Consider the following 21453-nt stretch of genomic DNA (forward strand, 5'->3'; position numbering starts at 1 on the left):
GAAAACTTAATATCTTTCCCCCAAATGCACTCCTCTTACAAACTACCCTATTAATGTCTACCCAGAGAAGTGTTCACATGCTTGGGGTAAATACCTCCTTGGCTCACCAATGGATTTGAGGCCTATCGGTTACCCTCAACTTCTGTCTGCCAAGATTTGGCCACTGCACGTGCTTCAGCATATGGATATGCAGCTCTGGAAAAAAATCATCAAGCCCTCACACCAGAGTCACATAGCTAGTAAGGATTTGAGACAGAATTCGAACTGGAATCTTTCTGACTCCAAATCAAGCATTCTATTCATTTCACCAGCTAGTTGCCTTCTAAAACCATGGAATTTAAAAATTAGAAGGGTTCTTAGATATCATGCATTGCAGTTCATTCATATTCTAAACTTTGTAGTACATGCAACAATTTAGATACCACTCTAATAAGGTTTTATTTTTTAAACCTTTACCTTCTGTCTTGGAATCAATACTAAGTATTGGTTCCAAGGCAGAAGATCAGCAAGGGCTAGGCAATTGGGATTAAATGGCTTACCCCTTACCCTGGTCATACAAGTAGGAAGTGTCTGAGGCCAGAATTGAATCCAGGACCTCCCATCTTTAGGCCTGGCTCTCTATCCACTAAGCCACCTAGCTGCCCCTTCTAAGGTAGTTTTATTAAGCAGACTTTTCACAGTCATGAAGACTTGTATACAAAATTACTTGTATATAAAGTCATTTGAATGGAAGTTGTTACTATTCCACTATTCCTAATGTAACACCCACCTCCTATAGTCTAGTAAGTGTTTATTTAATATTTGAAGTGAAATGTTTAGAGACTCATAGAGAGAACTCAATGGATGTATCAATTACAGAATGAATAATTTCAATGTTTTGTGAGTTAATTGGGTTTTGGGGTAGGGGGGAGTAATGAGAAGGATCCTGTGACAAAAGGAAAGAAAAGAGAGAGAAAAAACATAATATAAAAGAATCTAAGAGATACACATGTAAGTTTTATCTAGTAATTTCTTTTGATCTAACTACAAATTACTAGTGATTTCTAATAAATTTCTAGTTATTTCTTTTGCCCTAGAAGTATAAATCAGATTCTTAACAGATCCTTTCTTTAAGTTTTTCTTACTTGGGAAAAATTCGAACTTTTATTGCTCTATGGTATCCATGGATCATGTTCAGCAGACCATGAGGTATACTATACATCACCTGTACTATGTCATGAGTTGAACAAGGCAAAACAAATCCTTATAGCTCTTGCACAGAAGGTCAGCCATGTGAAGGAATTTCTTTAGCTTTTAAAAAACTCTCTACATTAACCAGATAATTAAACATAAAGAGAATGACAGCAAAAGAAACCAATTTATTTTCAAAGGAATGTTAATAGAATAGAGTATAAATAGCAATATTAACAAGCAGCAACTAAAAGGGGAAATTCAATACTTAAGAAAAAGAGTTAATGAGAATGAAGGAATTTTAATTTTTTTAAGGCAAGAAACCTTTTTGGACTCTGTAAGAATAATATTTCATAAAATTAGAGCAAACCTTTGAAAAAACCTAGAATAATGACTTTTTATAATTACAAAAATTTTTGAGAAAATATCTTCAAATTATTCAAAAATAACATTTTCATCTCCTGTGGTCAATTATGGTTTTCTCCATTCAATGCTTCTAGTACCCATAACTTACTAAAATTCAGCTAAAATAGTTACACTTGGCAGGGTGGCCAGCAAGAAGAGAGCTATGGAGGAAGTTGGAGAAAATTTCTTTCAACGCCTTCACATTATAGATGAATAAACTGAGACTCAGAAAATTTAAGTGACTTAATCCAAGCAGTTAGGAGCTATTTAGAAGGAGAGCCAGTACTCAGGTTATCCTCACTCTTTTAATTGAGAAATTTAACTACAAAATGAAATTAAAATGCTACAATTCCTATTATATATAAAATTCACCTAAAGTAATTTTTTAAGACTCATGAAATCACAGTTTGAACAAACTATGTCCTTCCCTCTCTCCTCAACCCTTTCTTCATGACTACTGGAAAGTATATCTTTTCTAAGTCCTAAGATGTTATGACTCTCCTTTTTTTAGTTCAGTTTCAGAAGCTAGCAATAGCCAAGTATTAGGTAAGACTAAGAAAGAAATTGGGGGATAATGGAAAGAATACTAGGCTGGAACTCAGAAGACCTGAATTTGAGTTCCATCTCTGGCACTGACTATTTGTGTGATGAATCTTGGAGAAATTGCTCAACCCCACAAAATGGGGAAATTCACACCTGTCCTATTTAGCTCATATAGTTGTTGTGAAGATCGAATCAGATATTTATAAATGAACCCTGCAAATTCAAGATCTCACTATTTTTCTTTTTGTTCAGCAGGTCTGCTTAGCTAAACAAAACTTGAACATGTAACATATATCATAAAAACCACAGAACTCCAATTTGTTGGTAATGCTAGTATTTGAGTATTCTTTATCTTCTTACCTCCTTCAGAATTCCACTCTTTACTTATCACTTCAATTTGTACATAGCACCATCAGATTAATCTTCCAAAAACACTCTATGCCTTTTGCCTTTGGTTCTAAAGCCTTAGGTGGCTCCCCATTGACTTGACTATAGAGTAATGCTCATGCTCCATGATACCTTGGAAAGATTCACAAAAGCTGTTCTTGAGTCCCCTGCCCTGCTTCCTCCTGGACATGTGACCTGAGCCAAGTCACATCAGTTCCCTGGCCTTTATAGATGCCTCTATAAAGTGGCAGATTAGGATGGCCTCTCAAGTTCTTCCAGGTCTAGCATCCTGTGAGCTTTCTTTTTCTAAAATAAGTTTGTATTAATGGATTTTGTTTTTTTACATCATCATGCTTTTCCCCAATATACCTTCTTCTCCACATTCCATAGAACTATTCTATATAATAATAAAAGTATATTTTTAAAGACAAAAAAGAGAGAGAGAAGAAAATAAAGAGAAAAAATCAGCAAAACTGATAATTCACTGAAAAAATCTGAAAACGTGCCATATGCTATACCTGTAGCCCTCCCACAGAAAAGCATCCTCTCCTAGAAAGTGGATGTTAAGAGAATCCTCACTTATCTCTTCATTTGAACCATGCTTGACCTTTATTCTTTTCTTACATTCACTTTTGGGTTTTTGTGTATATCATTTTTCTTTCCATTTACATTGTTGTAGTCAATGGGTCTGTTGTTTTCATGGCTTTGCTGACTTCCCTCTGCTTCTATTCATGTAGGTCTTTCCATGTTTCTCTGACTTTATCACATGCATCATTTTTATAGGATAGTAATATTCCATTATGTTCATATACTTAATTTGTTTATCCATTCCCCAACTAATGGGCATCTACTTAGTTTCTAATTCTTTGCCATCACAAAAAGTGCTGATATAAATGTTTTGGTATCTATGGGGACTTTGCTCTTATCAACAGTTTCCTTGGGCCAGTAATGGAAAGGGTATGGACATTTTGGTCACTTTATTTGCATAGTTCCAAATTGCTTTCCAAAATGGTTGTACCATTTCACAGCTATACCAACAATATATTAGTGGGCCTAAGATTCTACAACCCTTCCGACATTGACTACTGCCACTTTTTGTGACCTCTGCCAATTTGCAGAGTTTGAGGTGAAACCTCACGAGGCTTTTTATGTGCATTTCTCTTATTAGTAATTAGGAGTATTCTTTCATGTGATATGATATTTCATGACTCAACTTTTGAAAACTGTTCATATCCTTTGACCATTTATTTATTGGGAATTATTCATCCTATAAACTTTTAATTTTCATCCTATATTTTAATATTCATCCTATAAACTTGGCTCCACTGATTATTAGTTAGGTGATCAAGGGAAAATCAGATTAACTTCTTTGAGTCTCAAATCTCTACTCATAAAATGCAGAAATATATTTGTACTATTGCCTCACGGCATTGTTATGAAGATCATGAGCCATCATGTGTGATTTAAAAAATATTTGAAATATTTTGAATTTTGAAAAATATTTGAAAAATAATGTTATGTAAATATGTAAATATTATTATTATTATCCTTTCCTGAAAAAGGTAGTATTTTCACCTTTCTTATATCTACCTTTTTTATTCCATTGCCCCCTTACTGATCTATCTACTTTTAATACTTCTTTGGTTTATTGCTTTATTTACAAATATTGTCCCAAGTCTTTTTACTAAAGCTAATTTCTAGCATCTTTTTGGGGTTGGGAGAGAATGAAGGGAAAGCTATGATATTTTAATATTTTAAAAAGCTGTCTCTGCTAAAAGTCTTTGTTTTTCCCCAAACTTCTTTCAAACATTTTTAATATATCCAATATAACAAAACATAGCAATCAGTTATTGCATACTTATACCATGGCGATTTCTCCACACATGAATACAATAGTAAAATAAAGCATAACTGAAGATGAAAGAAATTAAGATGGTCATTTTAACCTGTAAAAGACTCTGATCCTTTAGAAATGATACAATATTAAATTTGGAATCCTGATATGGTAGTAACTAATTTGTAGAAAATTCACAAAGTCATCTTCGTCTCTATGTCCTTCTCCTTCTTTTTCTTCCTCTTCTTTCTTTTCTTTCACAGAACCCATGATAAACCTGGGAAATTTGGCCTACTCCATTTCTGACCTAGGTGAGTTCACCTTTTTTTTAAGAGCCCAGTGCATCCCTTCTCCCAGACTTACCATGTTGGTGATAGACTTAGTGTAAGACACTTGAGTTAGATTAACCCCCTACAGCTCAGAACTCCTGATCTCAAGCAATCTACCATTTTTAGCCTCCCCATAATAGGGATGCTAGGCTTGTACTACAACAAAGCTGTTCTTCCAAGAAGAATTAACAGAAAAAAGATAGCAATAAAGTTGTCTCTTTAAAAAAAAAAGGGATGGACACATTGAGGCAAAGTACTTAAGTGAATCTAATCTTCTTAAACTCTCCTCCCCTCTGAGCATTCTATGATCCAACTCCACTGGCCTGTCTCACATCCTCCTATGACTGGGTTGCCTCCTTTTCTCTTAGTTTCCCTTGTCTCCTTCAAAATTTGAGTCTAATGTCCAAAGGGCTTTAAAAGACTGCCTGCCCTTTGATCCAGCCATACCACTGCCCCAAAGAGATGATAAGGAAAAATATTTGTAGCTGAGTTCTTTGTGGTGGCAAAAAATTAGAAAATGCCCTTTGATTGGGGAATGGATAAACAAATTGTGGTATCTGTTGGTAATGGAATACTTTTGTGCTAAAAGGAATAATGAACTGGAGGAATTCCATGTCAACTGGAAAAACCTCCAGGAATTGATACAGAGTGAAAGGAGCAGAACCAGGAGAACATTGTACACAGAGACTTATACACTGAGGCACAATTGAATGTAATGGACTTCTGTACTAGCAGCAACGCAATGATCCAGGACAATCCTGAGGGACTTATGAGAAAGAACACTATCCACATTCAGAGAGAGAACTGTGGGAATAGAAACACAGAAGAAAAACAACTGCTTGATCACATGGGTCAATGGGAATATGACTTGGGGATGTAGACTCTAAACAATCACCCTAGTACAAATATCAATAATATGGAAATAGGTCTTAATCAATGACACATGTAAAACCCAGTGGAATTACACATTGACTATGGGAGGGGGGTGGGAGGAGGGGAAGGAAAGAACATGAATCATGGAACCATGGAAAAATTTTCTTAATCAATTAAATAAAATCTAAAAAAAATTTTGAGTCCAATCTCATCTTCTTCAAGAAGCCTTCTCTAGTCTCTGTCCCATTCCCTACCCCCAACTGCTATTATCTTCTGCTCTAAGATTTCCTTCTATTATTGACATGTTCTCTACCCCACTAAAATGTAGGGTCCTTGAGGTTTTGCTGTATTCAATACTGAGGAAATATTTAAGAAATATAAAGGCACTTCAGACTTCTGGATCTTGTGACCAATAAGATAGAGGTCTAACATTCTTTTTGAGTCTCAAAATAACTTAAACTTCTACAAAATAGGGATTTTATGGAAGTGATAAATTTCAGTTTTCTCCATAGTCTAAGACACCAAAGTCCCTAATGAAGAAGCAGTCTGATGAGCTAATGGTCGAGAAGGTTCATCTTTAATGGGTTCACTCAACATGCCCTCCCCTACCTACCACCACCATTTGCCAGGTCTAACAAAAGAATTCAATTCTGCATCCCACCCCCCATGCACCAAGGAAAGTAGAATGCTTTCTCTGATGGAGAGGGCATCATGGCAGTACATTGTGATACAGAAATTGTAAGCTTGAGAAATCAGGAATAGAGAGAACAAGAATAGAATAACAATGTGGGAGCTGGGGAAGTCCAACAGGTCTGAAGAAAAGGGAAATAGCATACATCTGAGGCCAAGAAGTCACTTGGGGTGGGGGCAGCTGGGTGGCTCAGTGGATTGAAAGTCAGGCCTAGAGAAAAGACGGGAGGTCCTAGGTTCAAATCTGGCTTCAGACACTTCCTAGCTGTGTGACCCTGGGCAAGTCACTTAATCCCCATTGCCTAGCCCTTACCACTCTTCTGCCTTGGAGCCAATACACAGTATTGATTCCAAGACGGAAGGTAAGGTTTAAAAAAAAAAGAAGTCACGTGGGGCAGAGAGTGAAGATAGTGAAAAGTGAATTCCCCAGTATGGCAATAGAATGGGACAACATGAAGGTTAAACTCCCCCCAGAGCTTCCCTGCCATAGCGGAAGTGCCATCAAAGGAGAAGTGGATGATAGGGAAAGATAAGGGAAAGAGACTGAAATTATCAATTAACTCACCTGTAATTCTTTTAATGTTTCCTTCAGGCCTTCTATTTCTTTTTCTTTTATTTCTGAAGCAAGTTGATATTGTCCCTTTAAATCAAAAATAGTATTTAATTATGTTCAAATATAAGCATCACTACAAAAAGGGAAAACTTTAAGACTAAGATCAAAGGCCTACTTTAACACATTATATTAAATAAAATAAACATCTACTTGTACTTCTAATTTCTTTTGATTTTAAAATATTTTAAAGTTTTGGGGGGGGGTTGCTATGAAAACTGAAAGAATTTGTGTAGCTATGAACTATTTCATCACTGAAATATACCTGCCTAAGAGTCAATATGATGACTGTGCAAAGAGACACAAGAAGAGGTAGTTCTAGTTTTACCAGTACCCAATAACCAAATGGACCTGTGATCTCATTGATATGACTATTTTCCTGCAAAAAAGCAAATTGCAGTCTATTCATCCTGTGCAGCTGTTTGTGTCCTCCCATAAATCACCATACTGGGTGCTAGATCTATCTTTTGAGAGGACTTTCTTGCCTCCTACTGATATTGGAAGGACACTAGTAGAGTATTCCATATCTTCTATTACTTATCTTTCATTCTTGACATGATAGACTAATCATGTACCTTTCTGTGGTTCTTTCTATGAGATGTTTTTAATTCTTCTGAACCTGTCATGTTTCATGGCACAGAGTCATAATATTTCTGGAATTTGTGGGAGAAAGTTGTGGGTGAAAGACCAAGAAAAGACAGGATTTGAGATGAGTAAGAAGGAAATTGTGTAGATGATTTGGACTAGTAAAGGCCAGACTGAATTGGAGAGGAGAATGGGGGAGGGGAGCAGAGATTGATGAAAATTGAAAAACATCTCCAAGTTCATATACCCAGCTAGATTTTACTTCTTTCTTCTGGGAGAGTTTAAAGAAGATGGAGAAAGAATAATATCAATCAGAATTAAAGAGTAAAGATCAAAAGTGAAAGATTCAGAAATAAAGAAGGTAATTGGCAAGGCAAGGCAAGATAAATAAGAAAATTCTAAAGTAAAGTAGAATTTTCTTAAATGGCCTGGTACATGGGACTCAGAATAGGCAAAATGTTGGTACAAGGCAGAAAAGAAATCTGTTAATTTCAATGAATGAATTTTTTAAAATACCCTATACTTCAAAGAGCTGCACCCTGGGATAGCAGCAGCTTTCAATAGGGAAAGTACAGCAGGAAAGTCAAACCTTAAATGGAACACTCATATTTGCTCTAGATTTTAACAAAGTATTTGACAAAATGTCCCCTGCCATTCTTGTGGAGAAGAGAAACAAATGCAAACCAACTAATAATACAATTAGATCAAATCAGAACTGGTTGTATGGTGGGACTCAAAAAATTCATTAATGGTTCAATATCAGCTTGGCACAGAACACTACAATGAACTGTACTTGGCTCTTCGGTATTTAACATTTTTACCAGTTACTTGGATAGAAGCACAAATGGCACAATTTACCAAATTTATAGATGAGACCAATAGTTGACCCCTTAGGTGATAGTCAGAATTCAAGAAGATCTTGACAGATTAGAACATTAGGTTGAACCCAGGATTTATAAAATTCAGTAGGGATCGATTAGAGTCTTATATTTGAGCTCAAAAATCAACTTCAAAATATAAGATAGAAAAAACAAGTTTAAATGACAGTTTGTCTGAAACTTTTAGCAAACTACAAGCTCAGTATGAATGAGCAGTGTGATACAACAGTTAAGAAAGCTAATGAGATCTTGGTTTCCATTAATAAGGGCAAAGCTTCTCATAATAAGTGGTAATTACACTCTCTGAGAAGACAGCTCTATTTTTTTTTAAATTTTCCATGGTTCTATGATTCATGTTCTTTCTCTCCCCTCCACCCCATTCCCCTGTAGCCAACACACATTTCCACTGGGTTTTACAAGTGGAGAAGAGAGCTCTTAATTGTATCATTTCCTATCTTCTCTAGCAGATTGCATAATCAATCACTCCCCTCTTCTCAAATCTTCAACCTCTCCCTATCAACTGGTTCCTTTCCTACTGCCTTCAAGCCCTCCTCATCCCTAAAAAAAAAAAAAAAAGCCTTCCAGCTTCTATAATCCTCCCAAACTATCATTCTATATTACTTTTCCCTTTCATAGCCATAGAAAAACTTCCTCTCTTCTTACTTCTCAACACTTTGCAGTCTGGTTTTTTAAATAATCACTCAGTGAAAAACTTTTCAAAGTTACAATGATCTCTTAACTGCCAAATCTAATGGCCATTTCTTAGTCCTAAAATTTCTCAACCTATTTAACCACGCTCACCTCCTGAATACTCATTCTTTTCTGAGTTTTCAAGCACTATTCTTTGCCTGATTTTCTGACTGCTCTTCAGGCTTCTTAGCTGTCTCATAGTCCACACCTTACATATTTTCTGTTACTGCTCCTCAAAGTTCTTTCCAAGGTCACCTTTTCTTCTCCCTCTGCTTGCTCTCTTTCTCACTCTCTCTCCTTCTCTGCCCCTCTGTTACTCCCTCCCTTAACCCCTCCCCCTGTCTATCTGTCTCTCTGGAATCTCATTTTAACCCCTTCAGTTCCCATCAGTTTAACTATCATCTGTATGCAGATGACTTTCTTATCTATACATACAGCCCTTCTTTCTTTCCCAAAGGTCTGTCCAAGATTCCCAAATGCCCATGGGGCATGGAAACTTGATGTCCTGGAGATAGCTTGAACTCAATAAGTTTAAAAGTTTTAAACTATGAACTCATTATCTTCACACACACACACACACACACACACACACATACATATACACACACACATGCACATAGTCTTCCCCTCATCCAAAAGACCTACTTTTTGTCAAAATTATTTTGTTGTCTTTCTGGTGTCTCAAATTCTTAATCCTGAGACTATCCTGCACTCTTCACTCTTCCTTACCTCCCCCATATACCCAGTCAGTTGTCAAATCCTGCTGTTTCTCCCCCACTGAGCATTCAAAGCCTTCCACAACTTGGGACCAACCTTCCTTTTTGGCCACATTGGACATTGCTCCCTCTCCCACATGCTGCAAAGCAGCCAAACTGGCCTTCTCTCCATGCCTCACTCCAGATACTCCATCTCCTCTCCTCGTAGGGTTGCACTGGTTATCCCAGATGCCTGGGATTCACTCCATTTTTACCTCTGCCTCAGAATGTCTCTCTTCCTTTAAGATGCAGTTCAGGCACCATCTTAGGCATGAAGTCTTTCCTGTCCCTTCTACCATTGCTAATGGCCTCCCTCCCAAACTTTACTGTATTTAACTATATTAGATGTATTTGTATTTATTTTGTGATGCTACTTGGTGTTCATCATGTCCAATGCCTATCACTTGTTTTCTCAAAGTAAGCACTTATGTACATAAGTATTAAGAGTTTGTGTATACCACTTTGGCCTCTTTCATTTCTTATCCCTGGATCTATTTTCTAACATGTTTTGCTGACCTTGCCTAAGTTACATTAAAGTTTCTTTAAAGTTTCATTAAAGTTACTAAGTATCAAAATACATCTTAGTCTAATTTGAAGAATTTCATCAAGCTCTTACATATCAAAAGATGTTGAAAGATAAGCCATAATTTATTTTCAATAAATCAACCAATCAACACTGCTACATCTAAAGCCTCCAAGAAAAATATCAACTGCTCTCAAGCCCCAAAAGAATTAATAAAGGAACTCAAAAAGGATTTTAAAAACAAATAAGAGAGGTAGAAGAAAAATTAGGAGAAGAAATGAGAGTGATACAGGAAAATCATGAAAAAAAAAGAGTCAACAGCTTGGTAAAATAGACACAAAAAAACCTAAATTCATTACTTAAAAAATAGGACAGGAAATTTGGTAAAAGAGGCACAAAAATCCATTGAAGAGAAGAAGTTCTTAAAAATCAGAATTGGCCAAATGGGAAAAGATATACAAAAATGCATTGAGGAGAAGAACTTCTTGAAAGATTGAATTGGCCCTATGGAAAAAGTGGTACAGAAAGTCACTGAGGAAAAAACTCTTTACAAAATAGAATTGGCCAAATGGAAAAGGAGGCACAAAAGCTAAGAAAACCATGTCTTCAAAAGTAGAATTGGGCAAGTGGAAGCTAATGACTTCATGAGATATCAAGAAACAATCAAAGTCAAAAGAATTTTAAAATAGAAGAAATTGTGAAATATCTCATTGGAAAAACAACTGACCTGGAAAAATAAATCCAGGAGAGATAATATAAAAAGTACTGAACTACCTGGAAAACATGATTTTAAAAAAAGAACTTAGACATTATCTTTCAAGAAATTATCAAGGAAAACAGCCTGTATATTCTAGAACTGGGGGAAAAATAGAAATTGAAAGAATCCACCAATCACCTCTTGAAAGAGATCCCGAAAAGATAAGTCCAAGGAATATTTTAGTCAAATTCAAGAACTCCCAGGTCAAAAAGAAAAAACTGTAAGCAACCAAAAAAAAATAATTCAAATATCATGGAAGCACAGTCAGGATAACACAAGACTTAGCAGCTTCTACATTAAAGAATCAGAGAGCCTGAAATAAGATATTCCAGAGAGCAAAACCAGGCATAATGCTTCAGTGGAAAAAATGGGTATCCAATGAAACAGAGGACTTTCAAACATTCCTAATGAAAAGACCAGAGCTGAATGGAAAATCTAACTCTCAAATACAAGACTTAAGAAAATCAAAGAAAAGTAAACAGGAAAGAGAATCAAAAGACATTCAAAAAGGTTAAACTGTATACATCCCTACATGGGAGATGATTCTTGTAACTCCAAAAAATTCTGTCATCATTAGGACAGTTAGAAGGAGTATACATAGACAGAGGGCAAGGATGTGAGTTGAATATGACGGAATGATATAAAAAATTAAATTAAATTAAGCATGAGAAAAAGAGATGCATTGGGAAGAGGTGCAAGGGCAATATAGAATAGGCTAACTTACTACCCATAAAAGAGACATGAAAGAGCTTTTACGGTAGAGGGGAAGATGAGGGAGGAAGGGAGGAGAGCATGTGAACTTTATTCTCATTGGAATAGGCTCAATGAGGGAAGAACATACACTATCAATTAGGTATTGAAAACTATCTTATGCTACAGGAAAGTAGGAGGGGAAGGGGATAAGAAAAGGGGAGTGGGACTGAGGGCAAATTGGAGTCAGAAACTAAACAGGAATAAATAGGATGGAAAGTAATATGTAGTAATTCATAATGGTAAAAAAATTTTTTACAAGTCTTTCTTAATAGAGCCCTCATTTCTCAACATAGAGAAATGAGTTGAATGTATAAGAATGCAAGTCATTCCCCAACTGATAAAAAGTGAAAGGATATGAATAGGCAGTTTTTAGAAAAAGTAATTAAAGTTCCTTATAGTCATACAAAAATCACGATTAATAAGAGAAATGCAAATTAAAACAACTGTGAGCTACCACTCCATACTTAGCAGATTGGTTATTATGACAGAAAAGGAAAATGATAAAACTTGGAGGGAATATGAGAAAGCGGAGGCATGAATGTATTGCTGGGGGGAGTTGTGAACTGATTCAATCATTCTGGAGAGCGATTTGGACCAATGCCCAAAGGAATATAAAACAATACATACTCTTTGACCTAGCAATACCATTGCTAGCTCTGAATTCCAAAGAGATTTGTTTTTTAATGGGGAAGAACCTATATGTAGAAAAATATTTAAAGCAGATCTTTCATGGGGGGAAGAATTAGGAAGTGAGGAGATACCCATCAACTGGGGAATGGCTGAGTAAGTTATAGTATATGATTATAATGGGATACTATTATGCTGTAAGAAATGACAAGAAGAAAAAGCTCTGAAAAAACTGGAAAGACTTACACGAAATGAAGCAGTGAAATAAACAGAACCAGAAGAATGCTGTACACAGTGATAGGAATACTGTACAATGAACAACTGTGAATAACAGCTATTCTTGGCAATATAATGATCCAAAACTATCCCAAAGGATTTCTGGTAAAAAAAAATGCCATCTGCTTCCACAGAAAAAGAATTGATAGAGTCTGAATCTAAATCAAAGCAAATTTTTCACTTCCTTAATTTTTTCTATTTGAATTTCCTTCCACAAAAGGATTAACATGGAAAAAATGTTTTATATGATTATTCATGTAAAATCTATATAAGATTACTTACCCTTTCAACAGAGCTGGAGGGGTTGGTAGGGAGAAGGAAAGAAGAAGAGAATTTGAGGCTCAATATTCTTTGAAAAATGTTGAAAACTGTTTTTATATATAATTGGGGGGAAATAAATAAAACCTGATTTTAAAAAACCAAGCAGCAAGGAATCAATAAGCATTTATTTAAATGCCTACTTTGTACTAAACACTATGCTAGGCACTGGGGATGAAAAGACAAATGTGAAACAATCCCTACGTTTAAGAAGTATACATTCTAAACAAAGGAGACAACATGTATGTGTGCATGGATAGATGGATAAAAATAGACATATAACAATATGCATACATATATGTGCATGCATGTATGTGTGTTGTTATTTTTAGTTATGTTCAACTCTTCATAGTCCCCATTTGAGGTTTCCTTGGCAAAGAAAGAGTGGTTTGCCATTTCCTTTACAGCTGAGGAAACTGAGGTTAACAGACTTAAATGACTTGCCCAGGGTCACACAGCTAATAAGTGTCTAGGACTGGATTTTTTTTTTTATCCTGGGACTCCATTCTAGGAGCATAGGGCCACAACCAGTGACACACAGTCGCTCAGGGTGACCCAGCTGGGAAGTGTCTGAGCCAGGACTTGAACCTAGGACCTTTCGTCTCTAGGCCTGGCTCTCAATCCACTGAGCTAGCCCAGCTGCCCCTACCTTAGGTTGCAGTTTCTTTAGCAGATGTAGTTTTTACAGGGTGGGGTTGCTAGCCCCACGCCCAACCCTCCTCCTTTTTTCATCCGGGCTAGGGACCGTCCTTGGCCCAGGAGTGGTAAGGGTGGGCAGTAGGGGTCAAGTGACTTGCCCAAGGTCACACAGCTGGAAGTGTCCGAGGCTGGACTTGAACCTAGGACCTCCAGTCTCTAGGCCTGGCTCTCAATCCACTGAGCCACTCAGCTGCCCCTCTAGGACTGGATTTTAACTCAGGAAGGTGAGTCTTCCAAACTCCAGGCCTAGCGCTCTATCCACTGTACCACTTGAAAGTTCTTGTGTATATATATGTGTGTGTGTGTGTGTGTGTGTGTGTGTGTGTGTGTGTGTGTGTGTATGTGTGTGTGTATGTGTGTGTATATATATATATATACATATATATATATGTTTTATGTATCTAAAAACAGATATAGAGTAATTTTAGGAGGAAGGCACTAACAGCTAGGGGATTAAGATCCATGTGAAAGATGGTGATTGATCCATACCTTAAAGGAAGCTAGATACTCTAAGAGATGGAGATAAAGAATACAGTCTTTGGAACAGATAAGGCAAAGGCATGGAGGTGGGAGACAGCCCACTGCATAGGAGGAACATAGAACACAGAAGGTCATTTTGACAGGCCTACAGTGTATGTCAAAAAGAACAAAATGCAATAAGGATAGAAAGGTAGATTGGAGTTGGGTTGTGAAGGTCTTTAAAAGCCAAACAGAGATGATCACATTTAATCCTGGTGATAATGGAGAGACACCTAACTTATTCAAAAGGAAGTGATGTCAGATAAATGTTTTAAGAAAATCGGTTTGACCAAGGAGGAAAGCATAATTTGGAGAGAAGAGGCTCATCTGAGGCAGGGTTAATTAGTTCTATTAGTTTAGAAGTACTAGTTCAAAATAGTTGAGTGAGAACTAATAAGGGCCTAAACTGAATGGAGAGGTGAGATGGAAGGGATGTTGTAGGGGTAGAAATGTAAACTGTTTGACAACTGATTAGGTAAATGGACTGAGTGAGAGTAAGGAGCTGATGATGACCCTGAGGTTGTGAATGGCACCAACTGGAAGGCTACTGGTGCCCTCAAAAGAAATAAGGAAGCACAAAAGAAGAGTGGGTTTGGAAGAAGAGATACTGAGTTGGGTTTCAGACACATTTCAGAATCTGAGATGTTTATGAGTCATCCAGCTTAAAAATTATTTTACAGATACTATCACGAACACTGCTATAAAAAAAATGTTCACGGGAACTGTTTCTTGTTGCCTTTGAAAACACAATAAAGGCAACTCCTTTATCTGCCTCTCCAAGGAGTATCTATGAGTCATCCTTCCACTTATCTTCAACTTCCTTCTGTCTTCTAGTTTCATTTCTAACCAAAATTTCAACAATTTTTCCCTCCAGTAGTATGTCCACTTGTTTGTCTCTGGACAAGTGAAATGTGGCTTTCCAAGATCTTCTAGAAGTAACCCGGTTCAAGGATTCGAGAGTTTTAACTGAGCTAGGGAATAATTTATGGGCATACTTTTTTTTTAGAATCATCAGATTTCTATACTACTTTGCCCTGGGAGAGATTTCCAATTAGTTTTCTTGACCATAAGGGTAAAAAGAGGAGAAAATCCAACATATAAACTCCATATTGGGGGGGGGGCACGGTTCCCATTGGTGACTAGAAGGAATTGTGGCACTGCCTTGGCAGATACAATCACAGAAGATGGAAAGAGAACTGAAATTAGCCTTGGCACCCATGGGAGTTAGGTCCAAGACTCCAGTAAGGGAGAATAACAAAGAAGAGAGTCATAGCAATGAGGTATAACCTGGAATAAATCAAAACTAGCAGCTGCCAGGAACATAGCCATCAAGGAGATCAAGCAAAACTCCACATCATTCTCTTCTTCCTCTGTTTACTGAGTGCTTTCTGAAGAAATCTAACATGAGTTCCAAAATGTATCTAATCTTTTTCTTTAATCCTCCTACCTGGAACTAGAAGAAGAGAGGAGGTGGAAAGAGAAGCAACCTCAAGCATTAAAGATCCTGCACCTTGCTACTTGCAGCCTTAGTTTTATGGCTTGCTTGGGTTTCTATGCTTCCTGATGGTGTTCATAAATCCTGAGGCCATGAAGAGCAAACTATCAAATCTATGGCTTGGGGAGTTATTGGGGAAGAGGAAGAAGAAGAGGAATAACAAATCCAGTTTATAAGTTGAGGGCTTAAAAAGTAGGAAGAAGAGAGATTTTCTATTTTTAGCTATTTGGGGGCATAGTCTAGACTCTAGGTCATAGTATAGACCTTTACTGGGCCTAGAAACCAATTCAGTCTCAGTGGGAATCCCCTAGAGCCTAAGGGGTGAGGAGGGATGATCAGACAATTCCAAGGCAGCCAAAGCACCATCTGGTGGCCAAGCCATACACTACAATTTCATAACTGCCTGCTTCTTGCAAGTGGCAGAAAGCAGAAGCTAAGGATAGACCAATATACCTCTCATATTCACCACCTAAAGCCACTGTCACACAAGATTCTCAAATCCGGAGTATCAGTAACTAAATTAAGATTATAGATGACATAAAAACTGTGATTCCTGGCACCCAACCTATGCCCCCTGTTCTGCCACAATTACTGCAGAAGCAGAGGGGGTCACAGGGCACTAAAGGCCATTCTAAAATGTTTTCTTTGTTTTATGGGTTGCTATGGCTAAAGAATCCATTACAAAGTTGCCATCCTGTGGTTAATAAGCCTCTGCATACTCAGTAGATTCAATCTGTTCTTGGAACTGTACTCCAACCTTACTAGGGATTGACGTCATCTGGTAATGCCTTTGATAACCCAGGGTGACCTTGACCCAACAATATGGCAGAGGAGTAGGACTTTGTGGAGGGGACTGATAAACACTCATTTATAACAAAATATATAACAAATGCTTTACACTCACAAAGACAACAGTATTTTATTAAAGAATGTCTTTATGCTGAAAATCACAAAGTTTCTACATTCTGACAAGTCTAAAATGAATGTTCTCTACTACAATCAACTACTGTTTAATAGTTTGTATATTAGTCATTGTGGATACAATAGCAATGGAAATTAATCCCAGGTGAGCAGCCTCTACCTATCCAGCACTTCTGGGCCCTGTCCTCCTGCGTCCAGCTGGTGTATTCTCCATAAGGCTAACTTTAAAATTAGTTTGTGTAAGTCTAGCATATTAAGAAAGGTAAATCTTATGGAGATTTACCTCCACAAGGAGATAAATTAATAATTACAGAGTATATCCAATAGTAAATATACAGTATTTTTAGATTTTTCTACATTCGATAGTTAACTCTCAATTACATTACAAATTAATAATAAGAATTCATATAAATACCTTTTCTTCTTCCACAGCACACATCCTTGTTTGCAACTTGATAAACATAGAAAATTTCAAAAACATAAAATAACAACAAAACAATTAGACATTATATTCTAGCCAACAAAATAAATTATGTATATTATATTCATACAATTGTAGAATTTTCTAGCTGAAAGGACCTTTAGTTACCTTCTTGTCTATCCATCTTATTTAATAAATGAGAAAATTAAAGTCCAGAGAGATGAAGGGGAAAAAGCTTGAAAAATAATTTTTAATGTACCTTTTTCTATCAATGTCCCAGAAGACACAGGCCCCAGACCCCAGGTCCAAGTTCCAACCCTGACACTAACTTGCAGTATGATTTGGCTACTTCACCCATGTGCACCCCCCACCCCAGATCTGAATTCTTTGGCTCTGGGACTTCTCTTACAGAGAGAGCTCTTTTCTCCTATCCAGTTCCCAGAGTCTTTAAGTTACTTTCTGGTAGCCCAAAGCCTCTCTCCATAGCAGCCCATCCAGATCCTACCCCTAAGTCTACCATTCTCTCAAATTTGGCCCAATCTCCAAAAACACTTCTGATTCCCTTGATTAAGTGGAACTCAACAGGGGAATAAGGAAGGAAGATCTAGGGATAAAGGAATTTACACAAAGGAGGTAGTTAATATGTTTAACCCCAAGGGCATAAAAGCAATGGCAGTTTAAAAAAAGAAACTTGGTAAAAAAACTAAATGAATCTCTAGTTGGTAGACATTAGATGACATTTTTAAATAAGAGGTTCTTCCAAGTATCCTTAGCCAATTCCCAATATTCTTTCCAATAAAATATTTAAAATATCTATAAAATAAATGCAGCATTTTATATATGTGTATATATATACACATATACATAATACAATATTATATACATACAGCTAATGTGTCTGCCTGTGATATACACATTATATATATACATATATGTATCCCTTTTTCACACATGTGTATGTGCATATATGTGAGGAAATGATATGGATATATAGATATATATGAAGATGGAATATCTTTATTGTAGATGGAGAGAAGGGCAAAAGGAAGAAGAAGAGAATACATAAGCTTAGGAAAAAACCTGCAAGAGGCACACTCCTTTCTCCAGGGTATACTGACTTAAGCCTATGTAGAAACATCATAAAAATAATTAGGAGATGAAAGGAAGTTGTAAGAACTTCCAGAGGTTAGAACTATGGAATTCCAAATAACTAAAGGCTCTAGTCATTCAGTTCTTTAAACCTCTTTTCATAAATAGGTATCTATCCCCCCTGACAGTTCTTCCTTATTACTAACTATGAACTAACTGTTCAATTGAGAGCCCACTTTGTAGTAATCACCTCCTTCAACCTTAACATCACTCTCACCTCATTAACCACCCCTAACTTCTCAACACTCTGGAAATTCTGCTACAGTTTTCCATTTTGTGTGTCTGCACAGGGCCAATGTGGGAAGAGTGATTACCAGAACCCCTAGGGTGAAAGGCAAAAGTTTTCAAACAAATTACCTAAATCATTCAGGACAGAAGACTATTTCTCCTACATATTTTTAAAAAATGATTCCACAATACCTCTGGATAATTTGTTCTGCTAACTAACTCGTTGTCGGTTTCAACTTAATACAGCTATCTAAAACCTCACACTGAGATTTATACTCATTTCCTCTTCTGTCTTTAGGGAAGATGCAGACTAGCTAGTGAATGACTTCCTTAAAGGGGTAAAAATTATGTTACAAAAGTAGAACCTTTTAATATTTTTATTGATTTACCTGCTTTTTGAAAAGTGCCATAGCTTCTTTATGTTGCTTTGTTAATATTTCTTTTTGATGCTGAAGATTTTCCTGGTTTTAAATTGAGACATTTTAAAAGAAAAGTTCAACAGAATTATTATTTTATTTCTTAGGTTTCATCATGTTTGGAATTTCTTTTTAAAGTTAAGCAATTCAACTATATCATTTCCTTCTCTTAAAGAAAATTAACTTTATGATTAACAGTATCTAGAATATAAGTAACTACTTAACAGATGCTTGGTGACTGTACCAGGTTTCAGATTTATTGATTCCTCTGAAATCAACACAAATTCTTTCTGGTATCACTTTCTTCCCCCTCGCAAAACATATCATTATTCTGATTTAGAAAATTTGGACATAGCTCCCTCCAGAGCTTTCTTCAGGAAACGATCTGTTAATTAATAGTCACTCACGAGAATAATCTTATTTAAGTACACTACATTTTTAGGATTCCCAGAAGGTAACTTTGAGACTAGGTTCACCAAGTGAACTTAAAAGTTAATTCTGTATGTTTCAATAAATTTGCTGGGCTAGCCAATAAATACAACTTGAATATCACTTACTTAATTATACAAAAGTAATAAATATATTATCTGACCTTTGATTTCTTAGTTTTTTCAACAAAATTTCAGGTTCTTTCAAAAGTTATTTGCTAGGTACTGCTTTTAGACAAAGCAACCAATTTACTGTGGTATACTTCAAGGAGCTTTGGAGTCAAAAAGTTTTGGTTTGAAACCTGACTGTCACTTACTAACCACACAGACTTGAGAAAGTCACTATGGACCTCTCTGGGCCCCAGTTTCCACTATCTAAAATAAGGAAGTAATTGACATTCTTTATTACTGGTTCTTTGGAATAATGGTTAGTCACTGAGTTGATCAGACTTCTTAAGTCTTTCAAAGTTGTTTGTTTTTACAATGTTGTTGTTATAGTATAATTTTTTTTCCTCATTCTGTTTATTTCACTCTGAATCATGATGTTCATATAATTCTTCCTAGGTTTATCTGAAACCACCCCTTTTGTCACTTCTTACGACACAAGACAGACATAATGGACTAAATATGCAACAAGACATTTTTGGAAAGGTCAATCTGGGAATTTGTTTTGCTCAATTATGAACATTTGTTACAAGAGTTTTATTTTTCTTTGTAGTTTATTTGGGGGACAAGAAGGGATAAAATAAATGCTTATTCATGGAAAAATAAGATTTAACTTTTAAAAAGAATGGGGAAAAATTAAATGGGGAATGGGATAGACTGGATGATCTATAAAGTTCTTTTGAGATCAAAGTCCTATGAAGGCCTAATATAAAACCAATGAATATATTCAGCTTTGTAAGAAAGTGAAACCCAGCCCCTTCATTTTACAGATAAAGGCAGGGAGGCCTACAGATGTTAAGTCTCTTGAGCAAGCAGTCCATTAAACAAAAGTATTCTTACTCCAAATCCAGTGCTCTTTTCCCTGCACTCTGCTGTGTCTGACCTGTTGTGTGGAACTCGTGTCCCTACAAGACTAGTCAGTCAACCAACAAGCATTTATTAAGTGTTTACTATGTGCCAAACTTATTGGCTGGCCAAAGATTCAAAGGCAAAAATACAGTCTGCCTTTGAGCAGCTTACATTCTAATGGGGGAGACAATATACAAAAATCAATGTAGGTACAAAAAGTACAATGTAAATAAAAGGTAACCTCAGGGGAGGTCCTGAGCAATTATTCGAAGAGAGGGTCAGGAATGGCCTCCTGAAGAAGATGGGATGTAAACTGAGTTTTGAAGGCAGGGAAGTTGGAAAAGAGAAGAAAGGAAAGATAACAAATGAACCATGGAGAATTACCAGTGCAAAAACAAAGAAACTAAAGATAGAGGGTCATGTGTCAGGATTAGGAAGCAGGCTAGAGGACTGGATCATAGAGTGCATGGAATACTCAAAAGGTAGTAAGGGTTGTAAAAGGCTATAAAAGTATTTAAAAGCCCAAAGAGAGAGTTTTAGATTTGATCCCAAAGGTAAAAGAGAGTTATTGGAATGTATTGAGTGGAGAGTGACACAGTCATAATTGTATGTTAGAAAAATTATTGTGTCAGATGAGTGGAGAGAGATTTAAGGCAGGGAGACCAATCTGAAAGTACAAAGTGATGAGAATCTGATTTGAGTGGTGGCTGAGTGAGCAAGGAGAGAAGAGGACCCATCTGAAAGACGTTGTGATAGTAGAGACAAGACATAGCAAGAGATTGACTATGTGGTGTGAGTGTGAGGAAGAAGTTTAGAGGATATTGAGGCTGTGAGTCTGGGTGAGCAGGATGGTGTTGTCCTAGATAGTACTAAGGAAGATGGGAAGAGTAGAGGGTTCTGAGTAATAATAATCAATTCTGTTTGGGAACTGCTGCATTTAAGATATCAAAGAAGATTTTGGTGAAGCAAGACTGGAGCTCAGGAAAGAGGCTAGGTATGAAGACGTGCATAGAAATAATAACTGGACTCATGGAGGAGATCATCAAGAGAAATAAATAGAAAGAGAAGAGAACAAGGCCCGGGACAGAGCTTTAGGTGACCATATGGTTGGGGGTGTAATCTAGATAAAGAACAAGCAAAGGAGAACTGAGATGGTATAG

General features: G+C 36.6%; 1 protein-coding gene across 1 annotated transcript in view; it reads right to left on the reverse strand.

The window, feature by feature from the left end:
- The window catches only part of CCDC73 (coiled-coil domain containing 73), a 133916-nt gene that overhangs the window by 77853 nt on the left and 34610 nt on the right, over positions 1–21453 (reverse strand). Inside the window, exons 3-5 of the mRNA XM_044680651.1 lie at positions 18825–18896; positions 17053–17088; positions 6797–6871 (exon numbers count right to left, since the gene is read on the reverse strand). Coding sequence (XP_044536586.1) covers positions 6797–6871; positions 17053–17088; positions 18825–18896 — 183 coding nt within the window. The remainder of the gene's footprint in view (positions 1–6796; positions 6872–17052; positions 17089–18824; positions 18897–21453) is intronic.

Source organism: Gracilinanus agilis, chromosome 6, assembly GCF_016433145.1.
Source record: "Gracilinanus agilis isolate LMUSP501 chromosome 6, AgileGrace, whole genome shotgun sequence".
Classification (NCBI taxonomy): domain Eukaryota; kingdom Metazoa; phylum Chordata; class Mammalia; order Didelphimorphia; family Didelphidae; genus Gracilinanus; species Gracilinanus agilis.